This window comes from Erinaceus europaeus, chromosome 15 (genome assembly GCF_950295315.1).
Source record: "Erinaceus europaeus chromosome 15, mEriEur2.1, whole genome shotgun sequence".
Lineage (NCBI taxonomy): Eukaryota > Metazoa > Chordata > Mammalia > Eulipotyphla > Erinaceidae > Erinaceus > Erinaceus europaeus.
Genome location: NC_080176.1, coordinates 69,214,044 through 69,236,995, shown reverse-complemented (window position 1 = coordinate 69,236,995; position 22,952 = coordinate 69,214,044). Strand labels below are relative to the sequence as shown.

The 22,952-nt window shown below is 39.1% G+C and overlaps 1 protein-coding gene across 3 annotated transcripts in view; it reads right to left on the bottom strand.

Annotated features, from left to right (window-relative positions):
* The window catches only part of POLI (DNA polymerase iota), a 32,285-nt gene extending 12,743 nt beyond the window's left edge, over window positions 1-19,542 (bottom strand). The window contains exons 1-7 of one of the 3 annotated variants that reach the window (XM_060173897.1): window positions 19,413-19,542; window positions 18,077-18,199; window positions 14,845-15,009; window positions 10,020-10,163; window positions 6,242-6,478; window positions 3,515-3,693; window positions 561-652 (exon numbers count right to left, since the gene is read on the bottom strand). In XM_060173897.1, the coding sequence (XP_060029880.1) occupies window positions 561-652; window positions 3,515-3,693; window positions 6,242-6,478; window positions 10,020-10,163; window positions 14,845-15,009; window positions 18,077-18,199; window positions 19,413-19,476 (1,004 nt within the window). In that variant the 5' untranslated portion in view covers window positions 19,477-19,542. Of the gene's footprint in view, window positions 1-560; window positions 653-3,514; window positions 3,694-6,241; window positions 6,479-10,019; window positions 10,164-14,144; window positions 14,241-14,844; window positions 15,010-18,076; window positions 18,200-19,412 lie in introns of those variants that run through there. The other 2 variants (XM_007519237.3, XM_060173899.1) reach the window with 2 other exon arrangements.
* Between the last annotated feature and the right edge of the window lie 3,410 nt (window positions 19,543-22,952).

Sequence of the window (22,952 nt, the reverse complement as noted above, 5' to 3'; positions counted from 1 at the left end):
GCTAAAAATTCACATATAACCCCAATCTTACTAAAATTAAAGCCAATGGAAAACAATGGACTAATTTAATAAAAATATTTATCACTAATTTTTCCGTAGTTTAAAATGTAGAGAAATGTGTTTAAAGATAGCAATAAATAATCTACCTTTATATCTTTAGTCTCCACTTATTTTGTAAGTTCCAAGATAGAACTTCAAAGAGAGAGTTGAGCGGTAGTGCAGTGGGTTAAGCACAGGTGGCACACCGCTCAAGGACCCTTGTAAGGATCCTGGTTCGAGCCTCCGGCTCCCCACCTGCAGGGGAGTCGCTTCATAAGCAGTGAAGCAGTTCTGCAGGTGTCTATCTTTCTCTCCCCCTGTCTTCCCCTCCTCTCTCCATTTTTCTCTGTCCTATCCAACAACGATGACATCAATAACAAGAACAATAATAACTACCACTTTAAAAGAAGGGCAACAAAAATAAATATTTTTAAAATTATAAAAAAAAACTTCAAAGAATTTCCACATGCTATCTAAAGAAAGTATATAAACCTTGACACAGCAAAATGAAAAAAAATCACCTGTTCAAAAGACTATTAAGTAGTTCTTCAATCTTATTTTTAGCTTCAACTTCTGATGAGCATTTTTTAAATGAATCTTCTTCACTAAAGGACTACCAAAGAAACAAAAATTAAGAATTACTGTAAATCCAAATAACTGTGTTTGACAACGTGTCTATGTCCAATAAACATTCAACACATTCCTTGCTAACTTCTTGTATTTAGTTTGACTCATTTAGCTCACTTTTATGTTAGTTTTTCTAATCCTCAAAATTGTACAAACTCTCCTAGAAAGAGTCCTGGAAGTCAAGAAAAGTATAAAACTCTAGTACCAACTCCAAGACTTATCTGTGTTTTTACAGCAAGACAACCTCCTAGGATTTGAATCTGAGCTCAAACTTAGGAAAGCTATTTAACCTTTTGGGGGGGTCCTGGTGCAAGATGGTGGAAAAAGATAAAAGTTAAGAGTGAGAGTTTTTTGCAGACACCTGCCATGGGAAGATGAGAAATTGTACACACGTGTCAACAGCTGTAAACCATTAACACTCTGCTCCATAAAGTGATAAAAAAAAAAGTATCTTACTAAAGGAATGGGGATTAATGAGAATGAAAAGAAAATTTACAATAAGAAACAGTAATGAATTTTTAAAAGATGATCAAATGAACCATTTGTAAGCTGCATAGCTCAAAACAGTTCTGCAGTGCTCAGACTGTACTTTGAAAACTAAAATTGATTTATCAAATTAAAATTAAAAAAGAAGGGGGAGTCAGGTTGTAGAGCAGAGGGTTAAATGCAGGTGGCACAAAGCACAAGGACCAGCATAAGGATCCTGGTTCGAGCCCCGGCTTCCCACCTGCAGGGGAGTTGCTTCACAGGCGGTGAAGCAGGTCTGCAGGTGTCTATCTTTCTCTCCTCCTCTCTGTCTTCCCCTCCTCTCTCCATTTCTCTCTGTCCTATCCAACAACGACAACAACAATAATAACTACAACAATAAAACAACAAGGGCAACAAAGGGAATAAATAAATTAAATAAATATTAAAAAAAAAAGTACGGGACTTTGATCAGGTCCCTCTTTTAAAAAAAATTAAGAAAGAAGGATGGACAAAAAGAAAAAAGAAAAGATAAAAAGGACAATACTTCTGACATCAAAGGTTTGTGGTGAGGATAAAATAGGCTTAGTAAAGTAATACATAGTGGGGAGGAAAATCTATGTGTATTGGATGACTATAACTTTTCAACTCCTAAGCTTACTAGACTATTATAGAGATTAACATTTTGAAAGTTAAAATATTTTGTCTTATGTGTGTAGTATAGGCAATTAAAATTAAGTTACACTCTAAGTAGCAAACTTGAAACTTAAACACACATTCTTCGACTGAAGTTAAAAGTATCAACCTTATTACTCCAGGACTGTACCCTCACTATGAACTAGCAACGGTCTGGACTGCCCTACTCTCCTAAGAAAGGCTGGGTCATCCTACTCTGCCACTCAAGGAAGACTGGTCCTGAAATGAGTGCAGCCTAGAATATTCCCAGCTGTGACCATGGATTGTGAATGCCCCAGACTGACAGGGACTCTAAGGTTATATAGGCTCTTGTGCTAAATATGAATAGATATAGGTCCTGGGTCAGATCAATGAGGTAAATAGTTAATTGTATCTATGTATTTTCATCAAGTTTGGGGCTACTCTCTGCTATAATCGGGCTTTCTAGTTCTAGTCTCAACTCTGACACCATCTTCCCAGACAATATTTTTAGTTTACCTCCATGTTAACTATAAAGCTCAAGCAAAGATTATTAAAGTCATGAAACCCTAGGAACATACCTAAAATAGACTTCCTAATTTCTTCCCACCCTAAGGGCCATATTCTCATCTGCTCTAATTCTATTTGGTTCCTGTTTTTTAAACATTTTGTCTTGCCTTATAACTTACTGCCTTTCAGACACCAAGTTACAGATGCTACTATGATGCCTTTCTTGTAATTATTTATTTACTGAACAGAGACAGCCAGAAAGTGGGAGGAAGGGGGAGGTAGAAAGAGAGAGAGACCTGCAACACTGCTTCACCACTTGTGAAGCTTTCTCCTTGCAAGTGGGGACCAGGGGCTTGCATATTATAACATGCACTCAACCACTTATGGCACCACTGGGCCCCTGATGCTACTATGATTCCTTCCTGAACTCCATGGGTAGATGACCTCACTAATGTGTCCCAGGACCTCTCCTCCCCAGAGCTCTACCCCACTAGGAAAAGACAGAAACAGGCTGGGGGTATGGAACGACCTGCCAATGCCCATGTCCAGCAGAGAAGCAATTACAGAAGCCAAAACCCCTACCTTCTGCACCCCAAAAAGAACTTTACATACTCCCAAGTGGCAAAGGATGGGGGGAAAGACCAGAGGGCTCTGATTCCCCAATCAAACAAGACCCAAAGCATTTGTCACCAAGAATCTTATTTTTATACCATCACTGAAAGGGGAGAGATTCTAGAAAGCACCAAAGGAAACCAAGTACTGTTTTTCTTATCTGAGAGAGAAGAGGGGAATACAAGGACAGTCAGAAGTAGTAATAGATGTAGGTGAAGAAGTAATGGTAAGACTGCAGAAAAAAGCAGGTCAAAAATACACAGATAAGATAGTTACAGACATAAAGTCAACCCATATCTGCAACCTTGGGAGAAGTACTACAGTTTCCAATGGAGGGCGACGGGGACACAGAACTCTGGTGGTGGGAATGGGATGGAATTAAAACACTATTATCTTATAATTTTTAAATCAACATTAAATCACTAATAAAAAATAATAAACAATATCAATCTAATATAATAATTAGCTTTCTCATTGGAAAAAGATCATGTACTAACCTATTAAGAAAAATATATTTTTGAAAGTATAAGAACAGTGCAAAAACTGAGACTCTTTTATCACAAATGTGACAACCAACACTGTGAAAATGAAGGTTATTCTCATGTACCTGAGGAGGTCCTGAGGGTGTGACTGGAGAGTCATCCTCTCCAAAGCTGAGCTTTTGGATACGCTGAGCAACAGCAATTCCTAACTCCCTTTCTAGAATTTTGGATGAAATGGTTTGAAGATCGTGCACACTACTGATACCCAGGGCTTCAAGACGTTTGGTAGTTTTATATCCAATACCTAATAAAAAATAAATGCAAACAGCATTACAATAATAGTTTACCTCACAAAAAAGCTAATTTGAGTAAATCAAATCCTTAAATTCCTTAATAAGATATTACTAAGATGAAATTTTATGGCAAATAAGATGGCTCTTCTGCTGAAGACGTCTCAGTCATATGAACTACTCCAAAAACCTAACAAAACATACCAGATGAGATAATTGCACAAAACTTCTCTGCACTAAACAACAGGGCAGACATAAAGCTTCAAGAAACTCAAGAGAGGAGGGCCGGGTGGTGGTGCACAAGGACTCGAGTATGAGCCCAACCCTCACTTGCAGAGGGTTCACTTCAAGAGCAGTGAAGCAAGTCTGCAGTAGTCTGTGTTTCTCTCTCTCTGTCTCCTTGTCCTCTCTCAATTTCTTTGTCCTTTCTAATAAAAAAATTTTTTTAAATAAACATAAAAAAAATGGCCACTGTGAATGGTGGATTCATAGTGCTGGCACCAAACCCCAGAAATAACCCTGATGACAATAAATAAATAAATATAAAGCTTAGAGAGTTGATAAACTACTTCTTCTCATAAACTATTTCATCTCACCACACAGAAAAGAAAATTTCAAATGGATTGATGATTTGGATGTTAAACCAGAAACCATCAAACATTTACAGGAAAACATTGGCAGAACTCTTTTTGATCTAAGTTTTAAAGGCATTTTCAGTTATTCAAATCCACACACAAGGAAAACAAAAACAATAAGCCAATGGGACTACATCAACCCCTGTAGAGAGCAGTCTGGAGAACTTTCACAAGGCTAAAAATGGACATATTTTATGTATGATCCAGTGAAATCTGGAAAAAATAAATTATAATAAAAAAAGAAAGCCTAACTAACAACCCCATTGTAATATAATACAGTCAGAGAAGTCAATAAATGCTATAGTGAAATAAAATTTTTGTCACATTTTTAATACTGTGGAAGTAATTAAGAACTATGGTTATTACAGCTATAAAGAATATCATTAGAATAATTAAGATTATATGTTTACTAGCTAACCTGATTCCCATACACAACACCCCACATTCACGAACAACTCATACTGAACAACAGTTACCATTTGGTTTTTTAACAAATGGAGGGATGGAGGGAGAGAGAACTAAAGCATTAATCTAGCACATGTAAGGCTGGGATTCAAACTCAGGACATCATGCTTGAAGGTCCAACACTTTATCCATCCATGTCATCTCCCAAGCTGCTAGTTACCATTTCTTATACAGTTAATTAAGCCAAGAAGCAAACAACCCTCCAAAATGTCTTATTCGCAAAAACCATCAAAGTTCTTGCACTAAAACTCAGCCATACTTTGTCACAGAAGAAATAGTCAAACAACCCAGTGTCCCTTTACTACTCTAGAAAATTTCTCAGTAAATCAGTTTCCTTGCATAGTGGGGGGAAAAAAAGAAAACAAAAATGGAAAGGAAGAGACAGAAAGTAGGGGGAATTATGAACGTTGAATGGCAGTGGCCATGAGAGAACTCATTGAGCGGCCACTCATTCATACACATCTTACTATATGTGAAGTCCTGGGTTCAGACGTCAGCACCACATGTGAGTACCATGAGTGGTAGCAAGTAATTCCATGCATAGTGGAGTGGAATGGTTCTGTGCTATCTCTCTGTTCATTCTCATTCATATTCTCTCTCTCCCTCTCCCTCTCCTTTCCTTCCTCTCTCCCTCTCTCCCTCTCTCTCTCTCACTAAAATGAGAAAACTGACCCAAAGACGACTGCTGAATGGTAAACATGCATGCACAAGATCCAAAAAATCACATCAAAACAAATGAGTAAGTTGGAGTGACAACTATTTTCACAGTTCAAAATAGAAACTCTGGGGAAAAAAAACTTAAAAGTGGGTTGTCAAAGAGTTAATTCTATAATGCTATGTATACAGCCCTCAGTTTATTACAGTTTGGCATAGTAATTAATGGTTCTTCAGATGCTGACTCAAAATCATGAAAAAAAAACTTCTAGTTACATTTACACTATAGAAAGGAGGGCAAGGCAGCATGTAGCATATTTAAGAATCACATAAACATGGGCTATATGTGTGAAACTGTGTTGCCAAGAGAGCTAGAACACCAGGCCTGAGACGCTCAGTTCCATCTCTGGTGATACATGTACTGGTGTGGCGCTCTGGGACCCTCCCCTCCCCTCCTCAAAATTGGGTTATTAAAAGACAAATTTTCCTCTTCATATAAAATAAGAAGAAAATATTGCATAATCTCAGTCCCCTGACTGGAAATAAAGGGCTATGTTTCCAGGTTATAACCTTCATGGTCATATTTAAGCAATACAAAAGTAAATAAAACTAGAATAGTACTTCTACCTGTTTCTACATATAGATATCTTCTAGAAAACAGGATAATTTTGACCAAGAACCAAGCACAGACACTTAGAATCAATGACAAGTCATGCATATTTTTAAAATTAATAAATGCAGTAAGACAAGTTTATACTTAAGTTTTTTTTATTCTTCAGTTTATACTTTTCAAATATATTTGTCTTACCAGGTATTTCCTTTATGTGATTCAAACTCTGAATGAGATCTTGAGAACTTTCAGGCAACAAGACTGTTTGCTGATTTGGTTTAAAGACACCAGAAACTAATTTTGCCAATAACTTATTAGAAGCTATTCCAGCACAGCCAGTGAGGCCCAGCTGTTTAAACATGGCTTCCCGCATCTCTGCTGCAATCTGAGATCCTACAAGTAGTCTGGTATGTGATATATAATGCAGATTTGGAGCTGCAAAAACAGAAAATGGCATTTTGTTTTATAAATGAACTTAAAAAGGATACAGGGTTAGCCCAAGACTCCCTACCACCACCAACACCACCATACAGCCACCATACAGAAATAGAGCATAATGGTGCCTGCAGTTTGTCTCCTTTTTATCCATTTACTTATTTATTATTATTGGATAAAGACAGAGAGAATTTGAGAAAGGAGGCGAGAAATAGAGAGAGACAGAGAGACACCTGCAGCCCTGCTTCACCACTCATGAAGCTTTCCCCCTCCAGGTGGGGACCAGGGGCTTGAACCCGGGTCCTTGTACACTGTAGTATGTGCACTTAACCAGGTGTGCCACCGCCTGGCCCCTGCAATTTATTTTCACCACGTGCACTTAACCTGCTGCACTACTGCCTGACTCCTTGCAATTTATTTTCAAGGGGATCATTAATCAGTCAGCAAACCAGTCATCAAAGACAGAGCAAGATATTGTGACAAAATTATCATAACCAGTGTATATACAATCAGGCTGTAATAAGTGCATATTGTTACTAGTCTGCCAATTTTCCATTAGATATATTTATTTATTTTGTTTGGTGTTTGGTTTTGGTTTTGCCATTGTTGGTGCTTCACTGTTCTGGTCAAGTTTTTCTGATAGGGAGATACACAGAAAGAGAAAGAGTGAGAAAATGAATACCTGCAAGCTGGAAGTATCTTTTTTTTTTTAAAAGAATTTATTTATTTATTTGTGAGAAAGATAGGAGGAGAGAAAGAACCAGACATCACTCTGGTACATGTGTTGCCGGGGATTGAACTCAGGACCTCATGCCTGAGAGTCCCATGCTTTATCTACTGTGCCACCTCCCGGACCACTGGAAGTATCTTTTTAAGTCTGGGCACTGCTCATCTCTGGCTTACAGAGGCACCAAGGGTGGGGCGGGGTGTTAGACTAAACCGGGGACGGACCTCCAGTTCCTATGGAATAAAAGTCTCTTTCACTAACAATGGTGCTTCTCCCAATCCTTTAAGTTTTAAATTTTTATTTTATTTTATTACAACCAGGATTATTTGCTGGAACTTAGTGGTTACATGGCTCCACTGTTCCCAGTAGCCATTCTTCAAAGACATTGAAAAACAGACAAAAAGAGGGAAAGAGAAAGGGAAAGAGAGAGGGAGAGAGCAGAGACAAATGCAGCACTGTTCCACTACTCCTGTAGCTTTCCCCCCAAAGATGAGGGCAGGGGTCTTGAGCCCAGACGCTTGTGCATTTTAACACGAGAGCCCTAAACCATTACTCAACCCCTTTGTAAATTTTTTAAATAAAATCGTATAAGGAAGTTAAAATTCATACAGAATTAAACCTTTCTTTTTAGGATATAAAACTGAGCTCCATTTATGTTCTAACCAGTAAAGACTGAGTTTGCTCTAAAATCTATAAACATGGGGACAGAGAGACAATACCAATGACACTGCATAAGACTTTTACAATTAAGGTTTTATAAGGTCCAGATTCAATCCTCAGCATAAGCCAGAACTGAGGGGTTCTCTGGTTTCATTCTCTTTAATGAAAATAAATCATTTAAAAATTATCTGGGATGCGGAACTCTGGTGGTAGGAATTTTGTGGAACTGTACCACTCTTATCCTACAGTTTTGTCAATCATTAAAAAAGAAGTATAAAAAATTATAAACATTATTTAGAACCTTCTTAAATTACTCAACCTTCATAGGGATCAGACAAAACTATTCAGAAAATCAGAGTAGATTGTCTTCTATATTTGTGACATGGAAGTCACCAGCAAAATCATTTACCTGAAGGTCTATTTAGACATTCAGTGAATCTTACTGCAGTTTGTTTTAAAAAGTAAATATCCTTGATTAAGTACCTAGGTTCAAGCCCCTGGTCCTCACCAGTAAGGGGAGAGCTACACAAGTGGTGGTGAAGCAGTGCTGCAGTTATCTCTTATGCACTCTCTCCCTCTACTCCCTGCTCCTCTCTTGATTTGTCTCTACCCAATAAATAATAAGTAACTTTTTTATTTGCCTCCAGGGTTATCGCTGGGCCTTGGTGCTTGCACTACAGATCCACTGCTCCACTGAGGCCATTCTTCCCATTTTTTGTTGCCCTTGTTATTGGTTTTGTTGTTATTGCTGTTGTTGATAGCACAGAGAGAATTTGAGAGAGGCAGGGAAGCAGAGGGGGGAGAGAAAGATATCCGCAGACCTGCTTCACCACTTGTGAAGTGACTCCCCTGCAGATGGGAGTGATCCTTACTCCAGTCCTTGCGCTTCATGCCATGGGCGCTTAACCTGGTGCACTACCGCCCAGCCCCCATAAGTTATTTTTTAAAGTAAATATACTTAAAAAATTATACAGGGGCTGGGGAGATAGCATAAAGGTTATATGAAAGACTTTCATGCCTGAGACTATAAAGTCCCATGTTCAGTCCCCAGCACCACCATAAGCCAGAGCTGAGCAAAGCTCTGGCAAAGAAAAAAAGAAAAAGAAACACCATTAATCATTTACATGTTAACAAATGAAGGAGCTAAACCATATTGCATTCTTACTAAGTATTGACAAAGATCATGTGAACTGATTAAATACAAACTTGCAAAATAAAGCAGACAGTTCAGGATTCATTCCAAGGGGTGTAACTCAGAAGTCAGAAAGCAACATGTGTATGTTGGTAATTCAAAGGAATAGAAGAGAACAAGTAAAAGTTAGGACAGAAGTTTCTTTCTTTCTTTCTTTCTTTCTTTCTTTCTTTCTTTCTTTCTTTCTTTCTTTCTTTCTTTCTTTTTTTTTTTTATTACCAGCAGGGTTATGGCTGGGGCTCAGTGCCTGCACTGCAAATCCACAGCTTCCGGTGAACACTTTTCCTGTTTCTCTTTTTACTTCTTCATACTTTTTTCTTTCTTTCTTTCTTTTTTGGTCATGTCTAGGGCTTTACCACTCCAGGTCAACTTTTTCAAGTAGATCAACAAAGGCCACAGCACTGAAACCTGGGTTGAATACAGGGGCAATGTAGGCACCATCCCTGGCAAACAACCTCACTAGCTCTAGAGTACATACAGACCATGTGCAAGGACCTGGGTTCAAGCCCCTCACCACCATGAGGGATCAGCATGCAAAGGAAAAGCTTCACAGGCCATGGAGCAATGCTGTGATGTCTCTTCTACTCTGGGTCTCTCATTTCATCTGCACAAAGAAAAAAAAGTCTTCTGGGAGGGCTGCAACTGCACAGGCCTGAGTCATCAACAAAGCCTTGGTGGCAAAAAAAAAAAAGTATGTATATGTGTGCACAGACATACACATACATGTATGCTAATACATATGCGAGAGAAATGAAGTATATGGAACAATGTCATCAAAATTTATCCTCTACAAAGTTAATATGAAGTCATACCACCTGATTTTAGTCATCTTAGATTGCTGAAGTATAGCTATTAAAAAAAAAAAAGCTTAAAACCTTCAAAAAGAGACAGTCAACCCGTTGACTGGTACGTTAATCTATGTACTTTTAGTTACTAAGCAGAATGAGTAAAAACTCACTTACACTGGTTATTGTACACATGACCTGACACAGTCACTGTTGAAAGCTCATCATTTTGAAGCGTCCTTTCAACCACTTCTGTTAGATCCACAAAATTTTCATCAAATCCAAGTCTTTCAACAACTGGACTAAATTCTTCCAACAACTCTAAGATGAAAGAACAATAAAGTGCAAAAGTTACTGAAGTTAGAACTAGAATAGCGCTGACTCTATCTTATGCTTTAGAAAATGTATCTTTAAAGATTTTACCTATGTTAGCAGTCCCACAGTCCTTTTATTAAAGTTCTCAGTTAGGTGGGAGGTTTTCCACTCATTTTGAGTAAAGGCAACATTTTCCCAAAAGATTATCAGGGCAGTTACTTATGGTAATGTATTTGGCTCAGTATCCTATACTGCTATTTTTATCTGTAGTAGATCAAATCAATATCTAGAGTTACAATCTTGAAACACTGTGTCAAACAACTACAGTATGCCTAAGAGAAATAATATGTATATATAAATACTATTTCCCCATAAAAGTTTTAAGAAATTCTAGAACAACAACAAGAAAGTAGCTTAATTAGGCCAGCAAAATAGCTCATGTGGATAGTGTGTTTGCCTTGTCATGTGGGTGATCCAGGATTGAACTGGAAAAAGCTTCAGTGTTATGATGTCTTTCCCTCTCTAGCTGAATAAGTCAGCCTGGGGCAGTAAAGCCCTAGTAACAATAACAACAATAGTAATAGTCCCTAAACTTTCAAAATACAGCAGAAAGTATTACTTTGATTAAGCATATCCCAGTTTATTCCTTAAGGACAGAAATGGACCGTGATTTACATATATTTGAGAACAAGCATCTACCTCAGTACCCAGCCAGTCCTTATGTCAAATGTTTATTAAATGGAACAACCAAAATGTAAAGTAAAAATCAACAGGTCTATCAATTCCCACTTTTAAGATTAATACTAATAACAACTTTGAAATCACTGAGAATTTTCCCTTCTCCGGAACTAGCTAGTTGACAGAAAATTTTAGCTTCTCATTAGGTAACAAAGTGACCTATTGATCACCCCAAATCATTTTCAACCTACCTAGGGAAAAAAAAAATTACTTGCTCTGATGAGGCTGCCAATGTATCTGATCATATAAAGGGATTCCTTTACATTGACTTCGTCAATCCCCCATATATATATAATATCCAAAAATAATATAGAGAAAACAAAATTTGGAGCCAGGTGGTGGCTCACCAGTAGAGCACAGATGTCATTTGTGAGAACCCTGGTTCTAGGCCTCAGCCCCCACCTGCAGGGGGGGGGGCATGTGGTAGAACAGTGCTGCAGGTATCTCTTCTGTCTCTTTTACTTCCTATCTCTCTCTGTGTCTCTCACTCTCTATCAAAAAGTAAAGAAAGGAGAGGGAGAAGGAGGGAGAAAGGGTGAAGGAGAGGGGTCAAGAAGGGGAGGGGGAGGAAGAGGAAGAAGTTAAGGGTGAGGAACAGGAGAGGGAAGACAAGTAAGTACTAGAATGGTGGGATTTGATCCCAGTGATAAGACTGGTGGCAGAAAGGAAGGAAAGAAGGGAGGGGAAAAAAATGGGCCCGTGCTAGTAAGTCATTACAGAAAACTAGAATATATAAGATATACTAAAAATATATATGGAAAACTCTAAAATGTACTCATAAATGCAATTTTATTATTATTTTATTTCTCACCTATACCGAGTCTTTTTCAATTTAAGACTAAGATGGAAAGATATCTCAGTCTGGTAGAATATAAAACTTGCATGACTGAGACCTCAGAGGCCTCTGCACCAACTAGTGTGCTAAATTCAAATTGTGAATGAATTTCTCCTTACTCTTAAAGTAATTTGTTGGAGAATAGGAAAGCTATCAGGGGAGGGGATGGGATACACAGTTCTGATGGTGGGAATTGTGTGGAGTTGTACCCCGCTTATCCTATGGTTTTGTCAATGTTTCCTTTTTATAAATAAAAAATAAAAAAAGAAAGAAAATCTTAAGTTCATATAAAAATCTTCTACCCTAAATTTTCTAACAATTCTATTTTTAACAACTCAAACAAGAAACGTGTCCTTCAGCTCATGAAATAAATTATGGTAACTCAAAAAAAATTTCTTGGTTTTTTTTTTAATTTAATTTTTATTATTTATTAGACAGAGAGAAACTGAGAGGCAAGTGGAAGACAAAGCGAGACAGAGAGGGATACCTACAGCCCTGCTTCATCACTTCTGAAGCTTCCCACCAGCAGAAGGGGCTCAAACCAGGGTTCTTGTGCATTGTAACATGTGCACTCAACTAGGTGCACCACTGCCCAACCCAAATGTTTTATAAAAGAATATCTAGCATTCTCATACATACTAGAAATGTTGGGACAACCTAAAAGGCAATATATGGCAATATTCAAATTTTTAAATGTAAGCTGTAACTACTTTTTTTTTTTTCCTGTCCTGGGGCTTCACAGTTCTGGGTCAACCCTCTCAGTCAGAAAAAGACAACACAAGAGAGGGACAGATACCACAATACTGAAGATTGCCCCAGTGCATTGAGGCCCTGGCTCAAACCTGGATGACATAGATTATAAACCAAGTCCCTTCCCACTTACACTAACTGCTAGCCAAAATGAAAATTATCTCTGATCTAGCAATTAACCTCTAGAAACTCACCTTATCTATAACCCCATAAAGCATGCCAAAAATTCTATATAAAAATGTCTACTGAAGCAAAATGTTGGCAAAAGTCTAATAAATACCAACATCAGAGAAACTACATAATTTATGATCTACAACATCACATTAAGTAAAGGGAGGTGATTTTTTAAATATTTATGGAGGATTGAGAGGCATACATAGAATATATCTTCATATTACTAAAGTACTGGTTAGATAAGTATAGTACAAAATGCTATGGAGTGCTAGACAGGCATTAAAAAGAATGAAAACTCTGAGTGACAGGAAAGATCCTCATGAACAAAGACCACTCCTGTGTACACTGAAGCTGAACTTAATGCACACACACAGTCTTGAAAGTATGTATAAATGACAGTCTAGCTTTTTTTATTATTAATTTATTTTCCCTTTTGTTGCCTTTGTTTTTATTGTTGTTGTAGTTATTATTGTTGTTATTGATGCTGTCACTGTTAGATAGGACAGGGAGAAATGGAGAGAGGAGGGGAAGACAGAAAGGGGGAGAGAAAGACAGACACCTGCAGACCTGCTTCCCCACCTATGAAGCAACTCCCCTGCAGGTGGGGAGCCGGGGGCTCGAACCGGGATCCTTGAGCCAGTCCTTGTGCTTTGCGCCATCTACGCTTAACCCGCTGTGCTACCACACAACTCATGACAGTCTAGTTTTATCTTTTCAGATTCACTGTTCCTTTTTTTTTTTTTTTTCCTACTTTCCTCCCATGTCAGCACTACCTCTGTTCCTCCACAAGTTGATCAATGTCAAGTTGGGGAGATAGTCTACTGATTATGCAAAAAGACTTTCATACCTAAAGACTCAAAGTCTCCGGTCAATCCCTGGCCTAATGTTTTTCCTCTCATGTTTCTCTTCCTGCTCATGTAGACATCAACTGGGTATGGGAGTTGGGGGTTAGACTATAGTTGAATACGTATGAAAAACCGTGATACATGTGGTTTTAAATTATGCCTTTTATTCAATTCTACACCAAGGCCTTTCTCTGAGCCAAGCAGCATAGCATCAACACTGTTATTAATGACTATATAAATCCCATCATTGAAAACTTGGTTTAGTTACTCCCTTCACTATCAGCTTTCATTCCATTATTTTTGTCAATTATATACCATGCTATAACAATTTTGTACATGTGTTATTATTTCTATTTGATAAAATTCCAGCAGTGATATCACTGAAGTAAAGGTATGATAAGTACTTTAATTTCAAAAACTGTTTCTAGATGGCTTTAAAAAAGCTGTAATTTGGGGGCTAGATGGTGGCATACCAGGTTAAGCACACACAGTAAAAAAAAAAAAAAAAAATCTGTACTTCTTTCTTTTTTCTTACATCAACTTAAGTATGATGGGATATAACATATCTTACAAAGTCAAATTTCCTTAGTCACTAAAAAATTTGAGCATTTTTCCCCCACATTGGTCTTCCTGTTAACTACCTACTCAGTCATATCCTTTGTCCATTTTCTTGAGTTTCTCTTTCTTGTTAATTTTCAAGATCTATGGATATTATAAGTATTTAATCCTTTCATAAGAAAACTACAAATAATAAAGATTAAAATACAAAGCATTCTTAAGACATTTGTAAGTTAAATATACTTACAATATCCTATTACACAGATTTTTACTTCTCCTGTAATTTACTAAACCATCAGGAGTCAAATGTAAACCCTACTATACTATCACATGTAGCATATATAAATTACTCAATATTTTTGCTAACAGTTCTTTATGAAAAGTCTATTATGTTAATCAAAATAAAAAGCTTCTTCCAACTACCAGCAGTGTAGGAAGTATAGCATATTTCTTCATGATTCATTTAAATTAAAACTCATATATATATGGCTTAATTTATGGCACATACTTCTTTCTCATTTCTCCATCTTCTTCTATATTTTTTTCAGATCTGTATGAACCAGTCATTATATAATTTGAAAACCCTCCCAACTATGTATTTTTATCAGTATTACTCATAAAAATATAAAATCAACGTCAGATAATTTAAAAGTACGCTAGACACAAAAGATACGTTATTAGAATGCAAGTTATTATAGCATTTTATTTTTTTATTAAAGGATGCATGTGATGAATACACATTATACAAAAAAAAAAAATCTAAAATTATTCTGTCCATAAGCTGTACCTGTAACCTTATATGACATCTCTCTGTACCGGGTTAAGTCTTCTCCATTAACTAATACCAGTTGTGGAAATTTGTCTTTTGCATCTCTAATATTCATAACTTTCTTAACTCCAAGTTTCCTAGCTTCATAGTTGCAGGTAACCATCAAATTTTTCTGCTGAACCCCTAAAAAAGCAAATACATTATGAAAAAAAATGAACAGAGTTAAAGAAATATCTTTACAATATAATTTGCTAATTCCATAACTGTAAGTTGTAATACAATATATATTGGCAAGAATTAAAAGGTCTATCTCAGTTTAAAACTAAGTTCTATTAAACAGAAACATTAGGTTTACAAACTATTATCTATGAATTATAAGATGCCAATTTATTATTTTTCCTATTCCACTTTAATCTTTGCTTTCTTTCTTCCTTTTTTTTGTCTACATGCAGAAGAAAATAAGTAAAATAACAATAGAGTAGAAATTATAACACCTTAGAGATGAACCAATTATTGAACATACGAAGATGTTCAATATTTGTATACTTTTTAAAATTTAGTAGAAATTACTGTAAGTCAGGAGTCAGGCGGTAGCGCAGCGGGTTAAGCGCAGGTGGCGCTAAGCACAAGGACCAGCGGAAGGATCCCGGTTCGAGCCCCCCAGCTCCCCACCTGCAGGGGAGTCACTTCACAGGCGGTGAAGCAGGTCTGCAGGTGTCTGTCTTTCTCTCCCCCTCTGTCTTCCCCTCCTCTCTCCATTTCTCTCTGTCCTATCTAACAACAATGACATCAATAATAACTACAACAATAAAAAAAAAAACAAGGGCAACAAAAAGAACAAATAAATAAATAAAAATGTAAAAAAAAACTTTTTTAATGTATATTTATACATTAAAAAAGTAATGTATACTTTTCAATGTATATTGTGAAGTTCTTCAGTGGTAAGATACAAATAAAATCCTTGTAAGTTTTTTCAGACAACACGAAACCAGATTCTCAGTCTCATTATTCTAGGTCATGTTGTACCAAAACCTAAAGCAGATGTAAATAACTTAGGAAGAGATAGCATGATGGTTATGCAAAAAGGCTTTTGTGTCTGAGGCTCCTCGGCTCAATCCCAGGCACCACCATCAACCAGAGCTGAGCAGTGCTCTGGGAAAAATAAGAATTCATAATGCTGATGATAAGAGTACAATTAACTATTGGCTGTTAGGAGAAAAACCTATTTATCTTCCAATGAATGTAAAGCAAGGTTGTTACAAATGTCAGTCTATAGCCATCACTATTGCTCTCCACCAGAAATATTCCAATCACTGAACTGTTCTTCAATAGCTATTTGCAGGATAGATTGGATAATGAGGTAGAATTCTGAGTCCCCTTCTTATCAAATGACTAAAATATAATCATGTATAGACTAAAAATTGTATTTTACTGATGGATTAAGATTGCTAAAACTCATTGGTGAGGCAGCTCAGTGTGTGTCTTATCATGAGACCCTTGAGTTTGATGCTGGGCACAATTTCCTCAGCTGCTAAAATTATGTGTACACAAGCTGACTACTTCTGAAACAACAATCACCTAAAATGTTTACAATGCAAGTATGAAGAAGTAAAAACTAAGCCCACTCCTCTAATTGGGATACTAAAAGCCAAAGAAACATTACTTCACATAAAGACTTTAAGTCTCCTAGGGCTGGGGAAATAGCATAAAGGTTTTACAAAAAGATTTTCATGCCTGAGACACCAAAGGTCCCAAGTTTGATTTCCAGTACCATCATGAACCAGATCTGAGTAGTGCTCTGATAAGAAAATAAATAAATAGTCTACTAAAAAAAAAAAATCACTGGATCAAGAGTACTAATTTAGGATTCATTAGTGAATTATATAAAAAATCAGACTGGTAACTTCTTTAGCTAAATAAGTGATTTTTTTTTTAAAGCAAAACTAACTTACATGGACTCAACCATTATGTATCATCATCAGCCCAAGTAGTATATAAATGAAAGACTACTTTCACTTTCTCTAAGAACTTTAGCATTCACATTTTCACTTCCTGGTAATCATTAATTCTGTCTTAATTATAATACACCAACTTTCCCATTGTACATTATATACAGCATCAGTGCTACTAACTGAAAGTGTTTTAAGAGAAAGACCAGCCCCCTAATCCAAACTGCTGAACAAGCTTAGAAAAAGTTTAAAGATCCTTAACTACCCACAGCATACCAAAAATAATCATCTCTCTATTCTTTAGTTATCAACTTCACTGTTGCATTAAGATTTAGCAAAATGACATTTGGTACAAAAGGGCGTAACAAGTACTCCTTATATTTATACTAAAAGATAAAACTACTGAGGACCGGCAGGGAGAAGGTAGAGGTGGCTCAGTGGTAGAGTGCATGCCTTACATGCTTAAGGTCCTAGGTTTGACTAAACATAGAAAGTTGGCTCTACTTCGATCTCTTTCAATAAAAAAGTTTTTAAAAAGAAACTGGTGGGGGGGTGGGCGGTAGTGCAGCGGATTAAGCGCACATGGCGCGAAGCACAAGGACTGGCACAAGGATCCTGGTTGGAGCCCAGGTTTCCCATCTGCAGGGGGGGTGGTCTCTTTACAGAGAGTGAAACTGGTCTGCAGGCTGATGATGATACATAATGGTTGAGTCCATGTACGTTAGTTTTGCTAGTAGTTTGTCTCTCGATTTCTCTCTGTCCTATCCAACAACAACAGCAATGACAACAATAATAATAATAACAAGGGCAACAAAAATGGGAAAAAATGGCCTCGAGAAGCAGTGGATTCGTAGTGCAGGCACTGAGCCCCAGTGATAACCCTGGAGGCAAAAAAAAAAAAAAAAAGAAAGAAAGAAAGAAAAAAGAAAAGAAAGAAAGCAACTGGTGTACTCTAATGTCTAAATAAGCACTTAAAAGTTTGCTTTAACTGGGTTTGAGTCCTCACTCCCCACCTGCAGGAGGTAAACTTCACAAGCAGGCAAAGCAGGTCTGCAGGTGTCTCTCCCCTGCTCTATTCCCCACCCCACACCCTTCTCAATTTCTTTCTGTCCTATCCAATAAAATGGAAAACATGGTGGGCAGGAGCAATGAATTTATAGCGCAGATACCAAGCCCCAACAATAACCCTGGAGGCAAAAAAAAAATTTACTTTGAAAATCTTTATAATTAAGCCATAATAAAAGCATAATAAACAGTTATTCTTATTTTACAATGAAAATAATATCAATACCCAGAGTTACCTAAAGGTTTGCCCTTTAATTCTGGATTCAAGATCATTTCCACTTGTGCATAAAAGCAATCCAGATCCATGTGTACTATGACTCTGGATGAAGCACTTTCTTCTGGCTCCAGTTGATCATGATCTGCAGCAAGTGAAGAAAGAAAAAAAGAAGCTTTCAGGTTGTTTAACAACTCTGAGCCATAGCAGTTCCTTAAAGTATGAGTGAGACTCCATTTGCAGCAGGGTCTTCAGTCCTGCTTGTTGTATTTTTTGTGCACTGTATTTTTTCCCAGGGTAATAAATCTTGGGGGGGGGGCTTTATTGCATATGTACGCGGTAATCCTACCACTGTAAGTTTTTACAGAGACAATGAGAGTAGATTTAGCCACCCAGAAAAGTTTAATGTTTATTTTCAATCAACTTGAAAACCAGTCTAATTGGTGCATCTTTAAATTGAAAAAAACAGTTATCTGAAATACTAAACAGCAAAACACAGAGCCTACGTGTCCCAGTGGATTATATTTAGCTGACACATGGCAGCAAGATCATTCGGCTCAGTGCTGACTACAGAGTACCTAAAACACTGCTTGGCACAAAATACACTCCCAATAAATCTCACCCAAACCCGAAAGACTAAACAACTCCTTGGACTTATTTAAAAAGTAGTTCACGTCATGGTGAAGGAGAGTAGTGGGGAGGCAGGGCTAAGACAGAGGACAGTCCAACTCTTAAAACTAATTTAAAACAGGGCAGGCTTAAATGTAATGCACTGTTCTGATGTGGATTCTGAAAGAGATTTAAAATTTTAAAAAAAGGTTAAATCGATATTAGGCTTGTATTTTAGTAACCGGTATGATGCCAGTGTTCATTTCTTCGTTTTGACAAATGCAGCATTGTGGTGTGAATGTTAAACGTTAACGGAAGCGCTGCAACTACTGTAAGTCTAAAAACCACTCGACTTTTAAGTTACAAAAAAAGGGGGGTGGCGGGGGGGGGGGGGGACAAGGAAGGTGAATCATGGCCCCGAGCCCTGGAACCCACAGGCTGATGGGGGAGGGGGGCATTTCAGGGATCTGAAGTCACCCAAGCTGAAGAGCTTTCTCCGGGGAAGCAGTGGAGGGGAGGACCCACTAAAGCAGCTTCTCTGCGGGTCAGCAAAAGGATGCGCCGCACCCACCGGGCCGTGGCGGGGAGGCCAGCTCCCTGGGGCCCGCGCCACCAAACCCCAGGTGACACGGAGCAGGTGTTCCCGCAAAGATGGGAAATTAAAATCAGCCGACCGAGGCGGGGCGGTCGCGCCCCAACGGTCACCGCCGCCTCCCCGGGCATCCGCCCGCCCCGCCCTTCTCATTTACAGCATGGGAAGCCTCGGGGCGCACCCGGAGAGCCGCCGTGCACCCACGCCTCCACCGGCTCCATAGCCCGGCCGCGTCCTCTTCCTGGTCGGAGCAGCTTCCTCCCGAGGCTCCGCCCCCAGTGTCTCCATCCGGCCCGGGCCAACCGCAGCGCAGCTTCCGGCCACTTCCGCTCGGCCTCCAGGGAAAGCGTGGGCCGACTGTCCCCCAAACCCCTCGGCTTGCGTGCGTGCCCAGTACAGGCCGACCAGATGTTTGCCCAGAGTCACGCACTCACCGAGGTCTCCCGCCTGGAGATAGGAAATGTAAGGGAGAGATGGCTGTCTCAAAGAGTTCTTTTTTTTTCCCCCTCAAGGTCTTTATACGAATTTCATGCCACACTTTTAGCTTTCTCTGTTTACTTGACTGTTAGCCTGTTCTATGATCATTTATTCTTAGCAAAAGTACTAAACCTTAGTCTCAAACATGATGAGAGCAGGAGGGAAGCAGAGACTGCAGAGAATGGGGCTGACAGTTTGCGAGGTGGCTGTGATTAACTAACCACTTTGTACAGAAGAAGTCTCTTCACTTCTGGTATATTTAATCGTGTTCAAGCCTGGGGCTGAAAACTCACACACTTTACCGTTCAAGCTCCATTCTTGGAAAGGTGTCGTGGTGTCTCTAGCTGAGATCAAAGAGGAAATTAAATGCATGCACACACAATGTCTGCTGGTAGCAGGTATGAGGCCTAAGCAGCAATAGGCATTTAGACAATATGGCTTCTCCTTTGGCATGTTTAATTGTGATGTTTAATGGACATTCTTGAAGTTTTGCGACAACACGTTTGAAAATTCTCTCCTAATGATGGTCCAGCCAACCTATGGGAAAATCATCAGAACCTATGTTATAATTTCGTTCACATTATTTACTTATTTCCACCAGGTTTTTCACTGGGGCTCAGTGCTAGCGCTACAAATCCTCCGCTTTGGCAGTCTCTTTCCTTTTTTCTTTCCGCCCCTCTTTTTTCCTTTTTCTTTGTTTGTTTTTTATTTGGTAGGACAGAGAGAAATTGAAAGGGTAAGGAGAGATAGGGAGAAAGACAGACACCTGCAGATCTACTGACCTACTTCACTCATGAAACTCCCACTTGCAGGTGGGGAGCAGGGGCTCAGACTGGTAATGTGAGTACTCAACCTGGTGTGCCACTGCCCCTGTTTATTTTTAAACTTTCTTTTTTGTTTCATGGGAATGGAAAGATGATGTTCAGCTTTAAACGTTAAAGTATACAAGTTGTGGGGCCAGCAGTGGGGCACCAGTTGAGTGCGCATATTACCATGCCAAAGGACCCGGATTTTAGCCACCCCCTTTCCCCCCCACTTTGTAGTGAGGACTCAGGTGAAGCAGTGGTGTCTCTCTCCCTTTCCCTCTCCCTCTCCCTCTTTTTCTCCCTCTCTCTCTCTCACTTTCCCTCCTCGCACATTTCTCTCTGTATTATCAAATAAAATAGAAAGAAGGAGAGAAAGGAACAAGAGAAGGAAGGAAGGAAGGGCTGCCAGGGACAGTGGTCCATATTGCAGGCATGGAGCCCCTAGTAGCAATTAAAAAAAAAGTATTCAGGTTGCTAAAATCCTTTTTTTTTTTCTTTTCTTTCTTTCCTTTTTTTGCCTCCAGGGTTATTGCTGGGGCTTGCTGCCTACACTACGGAATCCACTTCTCCTGGAGGCTATTTTTTCCCTTTTGTTGCCCCTGTTATTGCTGTTGTCATTGTTGGATAGGACAGAGAGAAATAGAAGACGGGAAGACAGAGGGGGAGAGAACCATAGACACCTGCAGACCTGCTTCACCGCTTGTGAAGCGACCCCCGCTGCAGGTGAGGAGCCGGGGGCTCAAACCCAGATCCTTAAGCTGGTCCTTGTGCTTTGAACCATGTGCGCTTAACCTGCTGTGCTACCACCCAGCCCCCGCTAAAATCATTTATTCACACTTCCAGCTTGCTATAACTATGTGGATATGGACACTGTGCCTCAGTTTCCCCACTGTGGAAAAAAATGAAGTGTCTTGAGTGACTAGAAGATGAATGAATATAAACAGCTTAATATTCTAATGTATATGAAACAACCATGCTCAGTACATGCTAACTGTTAAAATGTGTGTGCATGCAGTGTGTGTATACACACACACACACACACACACACACATATTCTTGTTACATGATTCTGCTCCTCTAGATAGGTTGTGAGGCCCTATAATGCATCTGCATAGAAGAGGGGATGGTTGACAGAGCTAGAGCTCAACAGTTTAGAGGATTTTCTTTCCTTTTTTTTTTTTTTGAGAATTTTCTTCTTTGAAAGTCTTATTCTTAGACATCTGGGCCAGTTTCTGTGTGAATGCTGTTTGGTGTATATATGTAACTTTATGTGTATACATAAATTTAACTAAAGACCTTTTGAAGGGCTGGGCTGTGGCACACCCAGTTTTGCACATACGTTTCCATGCTCGGAGACCCAGTTCAAATCCCCTCTCCTCACCTGCATGGAGTATGCTTCACTAGAGGTAAAATAGGTTTGTAGGTGTAAGTTTCTCCTTGGCCACTAAATGCCTCTTGGTCTATCACTTGCTGGGCTAGCATGGGGGTGCCTCTTCCCAGGCGTGTACTCTCTGGGTTGGAGAGAACACAACCGGAGCCAGTCTGGGCTCTTACTCACTCAGCCAGCCTGGGCTCCTACTCACTCAGTGACGCCAGGGAGATGACTCATGAAGCAAGCTCCTGGCAGCGAGGCAATGCAATTACTTATTGATCAGAGAGCCAAGGCTTTTAAAGGGCCAACCTGGAAACAAGTCAGAAGCAAAATGGCTAGTAAAGGGGCGGAGAAAGGTTGGAAAAGTAGGAACTTCCTTAGCAACTGTTGCAAGGGTTTTAACTGGTGAGATTAATAGTATCCTGCAGGCAGGGAGGGTCTTGAGGGTAGAAAGAAGATAGATCAAAGGAATGGAATGGGTGGGGATCTTTCAGGCAAAACAATGATGATGTAGATAGGCTATAGCATCAGAAATACAGGGTAGAGCAGGGGAGCTGACTTAATATTTTAAGGAATGCCAGGCTCCTGGAGACAGAAAAATGCAGGGTGCTTTGTGATGCTCCTCACAATTTCCTGACAATCACTGATTGTAATTATTTGTAGGCAACATTTCTAAATCTTCCATTTTGAGAATGATACAAACCTCTGAAGTGCCATAATATGACAAAACAGCTCAGTAACACTCAACAACTTGAATAAAAGTGAGCTAGTAGAGAAAAAGCAGAACACAGGGGGCAAGTCAGTGGCACATCCGGTAGAGCACACACTGACATGAAAGAACCTGGTTTCAAGTCCCTGGTCCACACCTGCAGATGAGATGTCTCACAAGTAGTGGAGCAGTGATACAGGTGTCTTTCTCTCTGTCTTTTTCTGCCTCCCCCCATCCCCCCATCAAAGGAAAGGAAAAAAAAATGGCCTCCAGGAGTGGTAGAGTCCTGGCACAGGCACCAAGTTCCAGGGATAAACCTGGTGGGAAAAAAGA